Source organism: Monopterus albus, unplaced genomic scaffold (genome assembly GCF_001952655.1).
Source record: "Monopterus albus unplaced genomic scaffold, M_albus_1.0 scaffold30.1, whole genome shotgun sequence".
Lineage (NCBI taxonomy): Eukaryota > Metazoa > Chordata > Actinopteri > Synbranchiformes > Synbranchidae > Monopterus > Monopterus albus.
This window is the reverse complement of record NW_018127910.1, coordinates 245312-261055: the sequence shown is the minus strand read 5'-3', so window position 1 is coordinate 261055 and position 15744 is coordinate 245312. Positions and strand designations below refer to the sequence as shown.

General features: G+C 41.2%; 1 protein-coding gene across 1 annotated transcript in view; it reads right to left on the bottom strand.

Moving 5' to 3' along the window:
- Nucleotides 1-1971: 1971 nt before the first annotated feature.
- myo3b (myosin IIIB) overlaps nt 1972-15744 on the bottom strand; it is a 56309-nt gene continuing 42536 nt past the window's right edge. The window contains 6 exon segments of the mRNA XM_020596349.1: nt 1972-2435; nt 2824-2870; nt 3248-3348; nt 12342-12465; nt 13372-13417; nt 14830-14926. Of these exon segments, the coding sequence (XP_020452005.1) occupies nt 2327-2435; nt 2824-2870; nt 3248-3348; nt 12342-12465; nt 13372-13417; nt 14830-14926 (524 nt within the window). The 3' untranslated portion in view covers nt 1972-2326.

Below are 15744 nucleotides of genomic sequence, written 5' to 3'. Positions count from 1 at the left end.
TTTAATGATTAAGTTTTATTATGTATGGCAGTTTGATCATGATAACAGCTGAGTTGTACTTAGTTTTTTTTTCCCCTAGAAGTAGTTATTTCACAAATAACTGATTTATACAGTCTTTAAATAAATATTGCTTTACATTTTCACAACATAGGGTGTATTTCTGTGTGCTGCATCCTTTCCTAGTCTTGAAGAGGCAGCACTTAAGTAAAATCAAAGCATACTTTACTTGAGTGTATACATTTTATACTTCATTATATTTCAGAGGAACATATTTTGCTTTCTATGCCAGTGCAGTTATTTAACATATAGCTACTAGTTGCTTTGCAGATAAAGTTCTTATATACAAAACCGATGACAATCATATCAAATATTCAGCATTGCCACAGAGTAAACCACTCAGCAGTATATAAATTACTTACTGGCTCTAATGCAATTAAATGCTGCATAAAATGCTACTTACACATTAATGAATCAGTCACAATAGTACAATAAAACAGTAAGAAAAGAATGTTATAACAATCATGAGAACCATTTTCCCATATTAAAAACAACCTCAACTCAAAGTACATTTTAATACTTAAGTAACACTGTAAAATAACTGCAGGACTCCTACTTGATGTACTTCCACTTAAGGAAAGAATCTGAGTACTTTTTCCACCACTATATACAGGCCATATACAATAGATATATCCAGGAGACATTTCAAACAATGTGGATTAACCATATTACTACCACTACCAGCACTGTAGCTATCCAACAACAAAGATATGGCTGGAAAATGACAGGTTAAGAACCCAAGTGTCGCGTTGAAAGACCTGGTGATTTTAAATCATGTATGACTTCACTCAAACCAAGATTAAATTACATGAAAGTTTAAGAGGATGCTTCCAAAGCAATGTCTTATATTCCACTTTTAAATAAAGCAGCAATAAAATACCACTGATGTTCAGGTGAGGAGTCCATCCTCAGTGCCTGACCTCCACAGTACTGAGCAGTACTGCTCGGATAAACACTTTGGGCCTCTTTAAACCCACCAGGGTTCCTGTGAACCTGAACCTAAGCAAAGTGGTCTCTCTATCTAGGCAGAGCTCTAATGTTTTCCCTGCTGAGTATAACGAGGGTGAGATCCTCAGTCCTACCACCCTACTCTTCCTATTAAGATCAAAATCTCCTCTCAGGCCCTCGGGTGTCAACAAAGGGAGATGCAGTAAATGATATGCAAATTGAAACGAAAAAAAAAGAGCTCTACAAATCAACTCGCCGGCCCCGCATTTCCGACACTTCACATCTTAAAAGAAAATTCCTGTATTTAGGGTGAAATTCAAAGTGAGGCCTAGTTCTGCCTCTGTGTGGTGATTCCTGCACTCAGACAGCACAAAGCCCCTCTGACTACAGGCAGCTCGCTGTGGGAGAACTTGTCGGGAGAGTTCTGGGTTTCAGAAGGATTTGTCTCTGGCTCTGTCTTAGACAAAAGACATAATGCTCAAAAATAGGTAGATGTTTCCAAATCAGGTTAACACCACCGAGTTTAGAGACACACTGTCTACAAGATGAGGGGCTCGTATTATAAATGTGCTGAAATGACAGCTTAATTCCATTAGTAAATAAACAGAAATGAATAAATGACAATTTTAATGTCATTAGTCAAATTAACACACAAAACAGCTTTACAAGCTTTAAAATATGAGGATTTGCTTGATTGATTTCTCTGGTTTGTATCCCAATTGGAACATTATGGGTCTTTCTGACTGTAGTTCAGACAAAAGAAACAAACTGAAGACCTCGTTTTTGTGTCAGACATTTGCCAATATTACTGTCATTCATTTAGTTATTGATGCACCGTCACAGCACAGAAGTTTCTTATTCTGTGCAGGATTTAACACCCCGAGAAAGCCTCTAGAAAAATGCCAAACACTATAGTTATTTTGTAAATGTTGCTATATTGAAAGGCACAATAGCAGCAAATTAGAGTACAGGACAAGAAATAATTCCAACAACATACACTAAAAGACATCGAACACATCATCTCCAAAAAAAATCTAACTATTATTATGGCTATAAAATCTTAGCAGAAATGGTTTCCCATACAGACAAAAGGCACAGTCCTTATAACACTGTCATTAAAGAGTAAGCTGCTCCTGTAAACACTTTCTGACCACAGTGTTTTAGCAGCATTGTCTGTACAGGTGGCTTGTTCTGCACTGCTGCTACTTGCTCCACATACCACAGCACATCTAACACTGAGGATGTTCTTTGGAGTGTCTGCTGTGTCTGTCTTACCGCTTGACATGGTTGTAAGGCTCAGTTCTGACTGATGAGAGGCCCACTAGAAAGGGCAGGAGGGGGGTGCGGTCGCAAAGTCTTCCTCTGAGATTGAGTCCACAGTTGACAGTAATTTGTAGTACTCATCTTCTCCGTCCAGCACTTTGATTTGACTGTGATGTGAAAGAAAAAAGTGAACGTGGTGCGAGGTTACTGGGGTACAAGACGATGATGCTGAGCTTTCACAGACATTCTGAATAAAAACAATATTTGCAGATGCAGCGATGAAGCGTTCATTTTCTTAAGCATACGGATCTGAAACAGAATGTAATTTATAGTATAAATACAAACCAGACCATCCACAACTAAAATTAGCTTGCTGACAAAGCCCCAATATGTAACCCCCCCCCTCTAATGACGTAGAGCAACCGCTCATAAAAAGCCTGTTATTTTTGGCTTTCCATTTACATTATAAGAAAACAACTCCATTTCTGGATTCTCCTATTTCACAAAGGGACTGCTCTGTTTAGAGTTGCTGTAAGTAGGAAAGCAGTTATTTACCCAAGTTTTCTCGGCTTCCTCTTGCTCCCCTGGTAATCCAGAGTTCTCTGAGGAAAGGGCCAAGAGCACGCAGTCAAAAGATGAGCAGAGAGTCATTAATTTTTAATTCAAAGTGATTTTGTGTTGAATGCGAGCAGATGCTGATAATATCAGAAGTCACAGCATAATTTTTTCTGATCAAAGGGCTCAAGTGAGTCTGATGAAGCATGCATCTTGCTCAGCTTTGATAAACCACATCAATTATTCACCGTGAAGGCAGACATCCTGACATGAAAGCAACAGATAAAGAGCATAAGCACATGTTCAAGACAAGAGGCAGAGAAGCGTGGGGGTGGGGCTCCAGGGTCTGGCACAGGTAGGTTTAATTGTATTATCATGTGGAACCAAAGTCAGACAAAGGCCTTTATCGGCACTTTGAACTCACATTTAGCTGGTTGTAGTACAGACTGTCTTCAGGGCTGTTGAGCAGCTTGGGCTGCTGGCCCCGCCGGCGAGGAGCTCTCTGCTGAAGCTTTATCACTGGACCTGTAACAGAGAAGAAAACGAGGGCAGTGATCCGACTGAGCAAAACAACAACAAGCACCGACATGACACCGATGGTGACAGCAGCAGTAAACAGATCCTGCTCTCGACTTTTTAAATCTGCACCCTTGTGTGATAAAGTAGCAGAAACACATTTTAAATGTACTTAGGTGAGATTATGTAACTTCATTGATGAGCTGACTCAATAACGGCTTAACATTACATAAATCCACACGACACCACATCCAGTTATATCTCTCCTCACAGGTACACAGCAGACTATGCTGAAGTTTGCCAAATAGCTGCAGTACAACAGAATACCCAGACTACTGACTATTCAAGGATTTTCACTACATGTGAACAATACAGCAAAATAAGGAAAGCTCCTGAATGGGTTTACGCTGACACTCAAATCAGACCTTCACACTAGAAACATCAAAAAAATGTGCAGTACAGTATGTAGTACCAGTTACAATTAAAAACAGATAGCTGTGACATCTTGGCAGTGAGTCAGTTAGATACTATCATTTGGTAACATGGTGACTACAGAGTGATGACATTAACAAGTAGGACAACATCAAAAAGTGCTGATGATCTCCTATTTATGTCAATCGGAGTGCACTTGTAAATATTACATGCATGTATTTGGAAATTACAGTAGGATCTGCCAGGGCCTGAGAGTAAATGTGGCATTTTCATAACCGTGATTAAGATGAGAGATTTCAAAACAGTCTAAGTTGAAGAAATATACTCCTTTAGAATGCATCCAGTATCTTTTAACTGCAGTAGTTGTTACTGGTGCTGGTGAGGGAGGCTGCTCTCCTCTTGTTTAATGACCCTTGGTGAGAGTGGCTGTTTTAGTATAGGCTCTTAGACGGTGCCGTCTTCATGCTTTAGACAGTTTTCTGAACTACATGAGTAAAAACAGATTAGCTACACAGAATAATAGATGTCATTTTTGGTCAGTATACAAAAGGATGACAAATAGCCGTCCCTAGTAGACTAGTGGTTAAGGCGCAGCACTCTCGCCACTGTGGCCTGGGTTCAAGTCAGGGTTGCGTCAGGAAGGGCATCCGGTGTAAAAGACGTGCCAAATGTCAACATGCGAGTCGTCAGTGTGACGATTCACTGTGGTGACCCCAAAAACAGGAAAGGCCAAAAGTGACTTTATTATACAAAAGGATGCCAAATAAAAAAAAAAGCAACATGCAGCAAGTCTGTAAGGAGTTGGCCATGTACCACCAGAACAACTTCAGTGCACCTTGGTATTGATTCTACAACGCTGAACTGAAGGAATTAACACCGCTCTCCCAAAGCATTTTCTCTCATTTGGCATTTTGGTGATGTGGAGGAGACGCCAACACCTCGGTCCATAATTTACCAGGTTGTAATGTATTGCAAATAAAATGAGCCTGTCAGTCGAAATAACTAATGAGAGAAGTAGAGATCACCTCCATAGCAGTATAGTTCAGTCAGGAGTAGAATGAGGATACCTGAACAGAGCCTGACAAGACCCACTGGTTACCCAAGGGTTTGGGCTGGGTTCAGACAAAAATTTAGAAACTATGTTTGGATCCATTTCAGGTTCTGTAGGTCAAACTTTAGGCTAGACTGCTGGAGCACTCAAATGTCTGCTTCATGTAATGATAAGGGGCAAAACACAATAGAAACTCAACTGCATCAGGCTTGGTTTGGACATTATATACTATAAGCTTGTTGAGTCAGGGTCAGGTTTGGATGCCACACTCATAGGCACAGGTCAGGTTCCGACAGAAAAGTGTAGCCCGATCCATGCTCTAGTAAGGAGCTGGTCAAACAGAACTAAATGTAGAAGAATCCAAAATAAAACAGGGCTTGCTGGATAATATTTAGAATAGTTAATACAAAATGAATGCCACTCCAATCTCTTTCAGTTAAATATGAAGCGTTAGGAGTCTGTTAGCTTAGCATAGCATGAAGAGTGGAAACTGTGGAAAACAGGAAGCCTGTTCTGTCCAAAGATTAAAAATTACAATCAGCATATCAGCATAAAGCTAAAAGAAGAAGTTAAATTGTGTTTGTTTGTGACACTGTAATTTGTTTTTGCACATTGGTTTTTTTGTATTGAATAAACAAGAGCTGGAACATGTTAATCCAAGTGTTTGTAGGTGCATGCTCTTACCTTTGGACCTAGCTGCATACCTAGCCTTGTATCCAGTACCTCTAGTACTGAATTACTTTTTCTCTGCTGCTGGGCCTCCAGTGGACGACCAAAACTTTAGCAAACTTTTTCAAAACAGTGTGCACTGAACAATACATTTTTATTAGTAAAGATAATGAATTAGTAAAGATAATGAGCTATGTGAGCTTCAATTATTCAAACATAAGACACACTACATTCTTCTACTACAGCACACTTGGTTTCTCAAAATTTATAAGTTACAAAAGTGTATTTTTAAGCACAGACACCTTTACAAGGAAGCATCCATATTTAATGTCAGATAACCTTTCATCTTTGCTGCATATGTTTCGAGTGAGACAGGACATTTCTTCATCATCTCTTGCTACCTCTGCTTCTCTGCCTTGGCTAAAGCGGCATTTGCTTTTTTTTCCATCTTAACACTACTTTGTACTCACTTTGAACAGGCCTCATCACATCTCAATCCTATACATCAAAGAGCAGCACCACCCCACCCCCACATCTTTCCTCGGCTTTCTTGATCTTATTCAAACCAGCACAGGTTTACTAAAGTCACACTTTGTAAATGCCCAGAAAGTTCCTGTCAGTTCTGAGATATTAGCTAACTTTAACCGTGAATCTTATCTAGCCATGCCTCAGAGGCGCTTGCCATCCATGTGAATCCTTGTTACCCCCTGAATATTTGAGGATATTTGGTTACATCTTGTGTAGCCGTGAAAGAAATAGCAGTGTGTATTTCTTCTAGAAGCTGCATCAAAATCATAGGTTTAAATATTATTTTGAGTAAACTGTACAAGATGTTCCTGCTTAGCTTTGTGTCCCACTGAGTCTGCATTACATGCAGATGGACTGGATGGATTAAATAAACCAACAAATAAAAATTTGCACCTTACATTTTTTAAACTGTGTTTGTATGCAGGACATTGTCAGGCTAATGATGCAGAGATGGGTTTGATAAACAAATGCGTTATTCCCCTGAAAGTGCATCAAAGCACTCAATCACAACCGATGAATCCTGACGGCCTTGAACTGTTTCAAAATGGAATCATATTGTAAGTCTGTTTGTGTTTTCACTAAACACATGTTCATTTCATCTTAATAAACAAATTCCAGTCCGCCAGGTCAGTCGTTCAGCACTTTTTTCCCAGACTGAAGTATCTCAACAACTATCAGATGGATTGCCATAAAATCTGTATAGATAACAGTCCCCAGAGGATGAATCCTTTTCACTTTGGTGATCACCTCACTGTTCAACTAGCACCACCATGAATTTAGCATTTGTGGTCTTGAATGAAAGGTCAACGTTTGAACTTTCAGTGCTAGCTGTTAGCATGTTAGCATGCTGAGATGGTGAACATAGCTAGCATGAATGTAGGCTCTTAGCGAGCAGGTGTGTTAAAACGCAACCCCAACACAAGGGGCTACGTTGTTGTTGGTGGTGTTGGGACTTGCAGGGGGAGTCTCACGTGGCCGTATACGATACACTGATGTTGCGACGAGTCAACCTGAGTGGCTTCATTCACCCCAGCATTTTGCTGGAGCCTGCTACATTTGGCTGCAGTGACACAATCCCCCATAGAAATAAATGGAAAGGGCTGCATTTTTCACATCTTTGAAACTCAGTCTGAACGGGGCCTTAGTCCAGTCTAGCTGTGCACATAGGATTTATATTATTACTTCACATCATTTAGTGCAATGTAGAACAAAGTTAAAGACTTAGTTAAATTTATAGAAAGTAATTCAATTTAAATAACAATCAGAATATTAGTTGAGAAAAATGCACTTAGAAATTTTCCAAAAATGACTCATCCCTAATCTGCTGGTTGCCTTTACATCCTACTGGATCTGCTGCTGCAGACCTGAAGCCCAAAACACTACACACAAGGTTCAACATCACCATTTATTCATCCTGACCTGCAGCGATTTGTAGCAGATCAGTGGGTCAGGCCTCCCATCTCTGTGCCTCTGCTGGGGAAACCGCTGCCATTTGATCCAGGCCAGCCTCACAGGAATGCTGCTTGTGCAGATATATTAGAGGCAGGGAGGCTGCCAAACTTGCTTCTGGCATGGGAGAGCAGCCTGGACATGGGCAGGCAGAGCAGTGGCTCACACTTGGGGTTTGCTAAATGATCGCGAGTAATGTCTGCTGTTTGGGGTGGGGAGAAATAATGGTCGGCTGGGGATACAGAGGGAGTGGGTTCATACAATATTGATTTCTTCCTATCAAAAGAAAGCCAAGCAGAGTTTTCTGATTCTTGGTGAGAAACTTAGATATTGTGTATGTTTGCTTCTTGACATTAAAAAGGGGCTTATTTTTGAGATAGGTATTTTCTTTCCTTTTCAAAGAGCAGCAGATGACTCATATCACATGTTTAAATACCACTTTGAAATCCCTTGAAATTCAGATTGCTCCTCAAAAACAACATAAAAGAGCTGCTAAGAGGGATTTTTAGCAGCATAAATTAGAGATGTATCGATTTACTTCTGGAATCACGTGCTACAATCACCTGACATCTCCCAGACCACATAGAAACGCTTGGGCTTTGTTTATTCAGATGGAGGGAGCAGAGGCACCAAAAGGCATGGGTTATAAGGAAAAATCATCATCAGGGGCCTTTGATGTCCAAATGAGGCATGTGCAACCCAGACCTCTCTCTTTACCTCACAACAGCCTCTTCTCACACACACACACACGGGTACATTAACCCAGACAAATATATACAAACATACACAAACACACATATGTATGCATGTGCACAAAGACACATTCGAACATGAAGAGGGCTTTCAGAACTTTTCAGGGGCCTCCTGAGATTTATTATAATTTACTCATTATATTAGACACCAGTGCATGCTTTAAATTATTAGACAAATTGGTCAGGTCCCACAGACAATCATGAAAAAGAGCAATTCCTGCATCTGTTTTCACTAATGCAAGCAGAGGATGTTGTTACTTATAAGCAATTTTTCACACTCAAATCAATCATTTGCCCTGACAGCAGATTTAGACCTTTGACTCCTAAAGAAGCGTTTGCATAAAGGGGAAAAAAAAAATCTCTGAACTTTGTGAAAGTCAATTATTTGTCAGAGACATAATACATGTCATTGAGAACTGTAACCTAGGTGGATGAGTAAAAAGTAAGCAGTGAGGAAAAACATGAATAACAAGAAAACTGAGCCAGAAACAGATTAAATATGAAAACTAATGGCATTAAGCTTTTCCTCCACTGATCAGTGGGGCACAGTTTGAAAAAGCATGGTTTATTTAAATATATAAAACTATATTTTGCCAACAACATTAAAGATTTTGGTGTTTGGAAAACTTTGTTAAACTACATCAAATGACTCAATCCACATGTGCAAAATTACAGAAAACTTGGGAGTATCATTTTCCACTTTGATTTTAGGTCTGAGGAGATTATTTTGAAGGAACTGTGATGATGACTAGTTTGGAAGTACATCCTATTAACTACTCCCACTGACATTAAGAGGATTACGTAGGTAGCATCAGACAGAGGCAACTCCTTCCGTTAAGTTGAGTCTTTCCTATCCCTTCCAAATCTCTGCTGCCGCTATGTCGAACCTGTAATTTGCCTAAAACTGAAGGCATCCGGTTGAGACACTGCGATATATGGAGACAGACAGATAAATCAGAAGGCTGAGAGACAGCGAGAGGGAGGGAGAGTATTTGTCTAGAGAACATGGAGAGGGTGGATCATTTGTCTGGCAGATGTGTATTGATACAGTGATGCTGCTGCTGCTGCTGCTTTGGTAATGGCGGGTTGGGGAGCAGCATCTGGTGGCTGCAAACCTCATGGGAGTGACATGTGGGAAGACATTTAAGAGCCGAGGGAGGGAGTGAGAGGAGAAGAAAGTGAGATGTACTGGTGAGTGTGGGTTTGACCTCGGTGTGCTTAAAACCGAATCCACATTTCCAATAAGCTCTCCCAGCTATAAAGCGTCAAAAGAGCTCTAAGCAACAAACAAAATCAATTCTTATTGACTGCATCAGGTTATGCACTGAGAAGACATAACTACAACCATTAAGTTAACATCAACTATTTTTCTGTTTCTTCTCCCTGCCTCATCCCTTCAAACAACCAGGTTAACCACCTTCCAAGGCAAAGAGGTAATTGGTCTCTGTGCTGTGGCTCCACTTTATCGCTGTCTTTCTCTTGACATGTATGTTTACCACAACTATAATCTTCAAAAAGCCTGTTAACATAAGTAGCTCAGTTTTCATAAACCATAAAGTCAGCTCTGACTGATCCTCAGCCCCGTCCTGTTTACCACGCTGAGGAGCAGAAACAGCACTCTGATCATATCTGCTGCTCGCTAGCGAAGGCTTTCTTCCCGCACATGCCTCTGTGACTCATTTCCAAACATGTTATATTCAGGCTCGGGAGACAGGTGACAAGAGGTGTCAACGAGCGTGCAGCTTACATGACTACACTGTGGTTGTGCAACTTTTTTTTCCATTGACAGTACATGGAAAATCAAAGGTTGATGCTACAGACATCTGAGAGCGCCTGGAGTACAAAGCGTTTTAATACTCTCTTCCCACCATAAAATGCAGCACTGTGGGTATTTGACTAAAGAGTGACGACAGTTTCCTAGCCTAGCGTCAGACACACCGTGAGACAGACATCTCTCTCCAAATCACTTGGTTTGCTTTGTTTCATATATTAAAAACTACTAATCTTGTCCCTTTCTCTTCAGGATTCGTTAAATCACCTACAAAACACCCAATGTCGGTCAAACACGCTGAAAGGTTCCAGGTCACGCCCCGACATTGTGGCATTAATGGGAGCAGGGTGTGGGAGTGTGTGTGTGCATCTGGAGGGGTGGGGTAATTTGATTTCCATGGCTAATTTTCTGTTTTTTTTCTCCACTGGTGTCCTGAAACACTCCAGGTTGAGCTCCAGCTCGAGAGAACCGATGCGGTCACCAGAGGCGACAGCAGGATGAGACACAGGAAGAAGTCTGGTCTCCAAACATCTGGCAGAGCAAGGCCTCCATGACTCGCTCAACCTCGGGATAAAAAAAAAGACCCTCAGATCTATAGGGATCAAAGTGTGCCCTGGGTGCCTGAGCCACTGTGGCCTCCCTTAACATATTCAAATAGGGCTTCCTGAGAGAAGTCAAAGCCACAAGCAGACCTTGTAACATAAATGAGGCAGGAAAAGGGACAACAATGAAAACCTGAAAACCTGTGTGCTCTACACATAAAATATATGAAGAGTCGGTGAAGCCTATGGCTGAAGAAGAAGAGCATTTAGATAGAATATAACTGAACTCTCAGATAGGAAACATTAATCATGTGCCCGAGGCTAATTTAGTCAATATAGAGACTGTTCAGTTTACCTAATAACACAAAGATGTCTGGGAGTGTTGGACTTCCTGCAATAAATGATGCCAGTTAAGAAGAGATAGAAAGGCTTAGGTTGCACTAGGTCTCCAGTACTGAGGGGTCACAAGGTCACTGGCAACACTGAAATATTACACTTTGGCTAATAACTTACATTTTATGGCATTAAAACAAGTGACAAATGTGTCCATGCAGCTACAATATTTTCACTTTTCAAACAGTTTTAAGTATGTTATAAATTTAAATGCTTTAAATTCTTTAGTAACAACCTGCTTTCTTTGCTGTCTCAAGTCACTCACTTCTATAAACTTATCAAAACTAGTGGATTTCTAGTGGAAACACTGAAATTCTCTTAAAATTCAGATTTTAAATGGCTTTTTAAAAACTTTTTTTCATATTGTTGTTGTCACTTCTCTGGGCCACTAAAGATCTTTCAAATTAAACAGTCTGAGGATTAAAACTGATCATAACTCATATCCACACTGGCACTACACCCTGTAAAATGGGACTGAAAATAGATGAATGGATTGGATTGAAAACAGCAAGAAGCAATAAAAACAAGAAGGTAATACAGCTGTGTTAGAAAATGACACGAAGGACAAAAGAATCATTTGAACAATATGCCCTCACACCAGCATTCACTGCAATGTTTCCCTCCGTAATCACTCTGACATTATAAATTCAGCAAAATCTGCCTCCCCTCAGCAGCAGTGATGCCTGGGAGTAGGGGGTCACCTGTATGCAGCATTGCTGAATTAGTCGCTATCTAACCCAGACCTGCTGTAGCGTGCTGACACTAATCCCAGGCCCGCTGGAGAGCTCTGTCTCTGTTACACTATCACGTCTAATCCCTGTAATCTCTCAGCTATGCCACTAAACACTATTCCACCTCTGTCTCTTGCCTTATACCCTTCTAATAACATTAACGAAGGGCCAGGCCCCCATTTACCCGGGCTACCCTGGCGGTGACGGCCTTAATCAGAGGGCCGCCTGCACAGCCACCAACTCAGCCCTGCAGGATGCAGGAATTAATGTAATTCATCACCTGGGGCAAAAAGCAAACCAAACATATGTTCAACAAATCTAGGTTTGTGTATTTTCTTGTCACCGTTACTGTCCAGGTCTATTAGAGTCATTGATGAGATCCATAGTGAAGGGCTCGCCGTGCGGGAGGAGGAAAGCTTTGAAGTGCTCATGCCACTTTGAATGCCCCCCACTTGCCATGAGCCGTTCATGATGAGCTGACCTGGGTTATTAAAATACCGCAGAAATGATCACCCATAATGCTTCTCTCTTTCTGTTGTCAACAAAGAATGGCAGCAGAGGATTGGCTGGGATGAAAGGTTGAAAGGGTCCCATATTAAAAATGGCACTTGATCCATTAAAACGGGATTTCTGCTGTCTCTTTGTGTAATTACCTGCACCCGCCAGCTCTGTGCTTGGGCTTACCTTGTTTACACTGCATGTCTCGCAGCCTAGCTGTCTCCCTGGAAGGCTTCGTTACACTGTCTCCTGCTCTGCCTTTGTCTCTCTTGATGTCTTTCACTTGTCGGTCTCGGCTGTTGGGGCCAACCTTGAAAAGAGGAGGCGTTAGCACGCCCAGAAGAGCAATGTCAGTGAAAGCACTGGATAAATAGACAAGTTAAAGCAAGTCCCATAATGTGTTTTTTTTTTCTTTTCCAATTTAGACACGTAGATGCTGTATTCATTTATTTACAATTTGGCACTCAAATAACTCAAACCCATTAATGTGCTTTGCAATGTTAATCAAATGCTAATGCAATTGCATATCCCCCTTTACAAGTCCTGCCTCCTAGCAAACAGCACCACACTGACTTAATTGTGAGGGGAAAAAACAGGGCATACAGACTTCCTCTCATATTTAATTTTATCTTTGAATAAAAGACCTATAGGAAAGTATTAATCTGCTTAACATTTCTAAGTACATCCTCCAATGGATTTGGCTTTTTTTTTTAAATCTTACATATGCTCAGCAGAGTTACTGGCAAAAACTGTACATTTTCCTCATTTCATCCTTTCAACATCAAATGGTGAGCAGCAAAAATTGGATCAGACTTCAAAGACTGTGATGTGCTCCAAGTCACGGAGTGGCTCTTCTATTTCACATATTGAATCCGAGCAGGATATCAAAGTGCTACCAAAGAACCTCAGGTCTTTACTAAAAAAGGGGTCTAACATCTGTAGAAAGAGGAGCGCAAAGACAAATCACCTCAGGGAAGAGCGAGCATTTATTCTCAGCCGAGAATTTCCAGCCTTTTGATTCTCTCGCTCGTGTACCACCCTGTCTTCTCCGCTGAGATGGAGGTTGGAGCAAGAGAACTCTTTTGTCTCAAGGACTCGAAAAAAAAAATTCTCAAAGAATAATCTGGGTTAAAGCTGCTTTAGAGAGGAGTGGTGTTTTACGTACATTGCTAAAAGTCAGGCATAAGAAAACTCTCACTGATATTCTGTTACTTACATCTCCCATGTGTGTATGTGCCTCTTTGCTCTTTGGGCTTTTGCACCTGTGAAAGTAAGATGCATTAAGGAAAATTAACATAACTCTTATAACACAACACAAATAATAAATATCAGGTTACTACCTAGTAATGTAAATACTGTTCAGAGAGTAATAGTAGAGCTGAGGATGATTAGTACATGTCTCCTTATTTAGATGTAAAACAGCTCTGGTTTAAGATTATGTAATTTACAGCGGGTGAAACAGAGAGATGTTTGTGTGATCACTCACTGTTGCATTATTTAAAAAAATCAAAACACCAAAGAGAAAACATCTGCAAACACAAAGCTGCATGCCACTCGCAGTCATGCTTCGAGTCTAGATAAAACACAATCCCATCCAGTTTGTACTTAGAGATGCAACTGGAGGTTCTGTTGTTTGGATGCGAACACTGGCTTCATGCGTGGCAGAGAGGAGGGATATCAAAAGGGAAGAGAACAGCATGTAGGTGAGAACATAGATCTTACAGGAGGAAAATGGGCCAGATCGTGTCAAAATAAATCTATATAGAGAGATCCCAGCACTGATTAAACAGAATTGTTAAGTGGAGGTTTGAAGTTTCTCTCACCAAGGAATATGACTGTAAACATGGAGAGAAAAATCCCTGATGAGGCTCCACTCGGTTGGAGTATACAACAAGCAGAACATTTTCAGATGTGTAAATCTAGCATTTGAGTTTGAATCTGCAGAAAGATGCACAGTGTTGACCAAAATCCTTCTATCTATCTATCTATCTATCTAATTCTCAACACCCTTATAGATGTTATTGTAATTTTCTTGGGTTCTTTATCAGAGACACTGCACATCAACGTCTCATGAAAACCCCAAATCAATCAGGAATACATCTCCTCTTAGCTACAGTGTTAGTACGCACTTCATCTTCAGCTCCAACTGTAAAACTGATATGTGTGAGCTGTGTTGCAGAGGAGAGCAAAACACAGAGCTAAATCCTCCATCGACAACCGCAATGTGTTGCTGCTCAGTTGCTGACTGCTCTCCTGCTTGGCACATAGTTCCTTAATGACTGGCCTGCCCATATGCTGAACAAACACAAACTCCTTAGCTCATACATCTGGAGACCAGTGCAGCACCCAACCCCATTTGTGGTCAGACAAGTGTGCTATCTTGGTGGAAAGATATTTATTACATTTAGAAAACTGAAGGAGGTGGTGGGCAGGGAGGAGCTTTCTCTTCTGCTTGAAACAGCAGGGTGAAAAAAAAAAAAGCTGAGCTAAAGATGAGTGACAGGCATGTGAGACCGCTTGCTCAATAAACCGCCTCTAATGGTGATCTCATTTTCAGTACATTGTCTACATCATAAGAAGAAAAACAAAGAAATAACAACAACAAAAAAAAATCAAACTGCAGCATTCTTTTAATGAGAACAGACCGGGAAGGACGAGAGATGTCAAGGCTCACCCTGCATGCTCCTCTTTGGTGGTCTTTCCTCCAGCCTCAGGGTGACATCTGTGCTTCTGGGGTCCATGGTCCTGACGAACCCGATGGCCCCTGTAAGCTGCACAGGATATGAAAGTCAGACATGTTCTCACATGGTCAGACATCCATTTTCCTCTCTCTGTCATCCATCTGAACATCATACATACAGTCCACTCAGGCTGTGACCAAGTGTCATTGTTGCAGTTGGACTGTATTAAAAACACTGCATCTGGTTGTAGGAAGTGAAATGTGTTTAGCATCCATATAGGGAATGTAGTGAAGCAGTGGGAAAACACTGTGTGATCACTGAGACAACTGAGCTTAAACGGAGGGTAAGCAGAGCGTGCTGAATTACCCTGTCCACAAGCTTTGTGTTTCTCTTGTAAAAAAAAAAAAAAAAAAAGCTCAAGTACATTGTTGAGCCATGGTTCTATTTTGCATGGCCTAATCTGATCGACGGTGAGCATGTCCCCCAGCTCCTGCTGAGATCTGAGAAGCCACCAGGCTCATGCATTTGAAAGGCATCTGTTTATTTTCAGAATGCAAATGTAGCCCACCTCAAAGGCTATAAGCTGCAGAGCGCACACTATAATGTGAATGTGCTGGAGTGCTCCACCGGGGGGCTGAGGACCCCACTTATGTCAGGTTTAGTGTCCCCCTCACCACCACCACCACCTCAAACCCCAGTGGCCACACACAAACACACTAAAGAGAAAGACAGCAGCGCCAGAGAGGCCGTCCTCACACCGAAACCGTGTTTACCCATTCTGCAGTGTTATTTACAAGGGTTTTAATGGAGCACATTTACACAAGGTGTGCAGGCGGCTACAATGCTCATAGTGCCAGATGAGGGCAGCCCTTAGGAGAGCTGGCGGAACAATGCCAGATCTCCTCCCC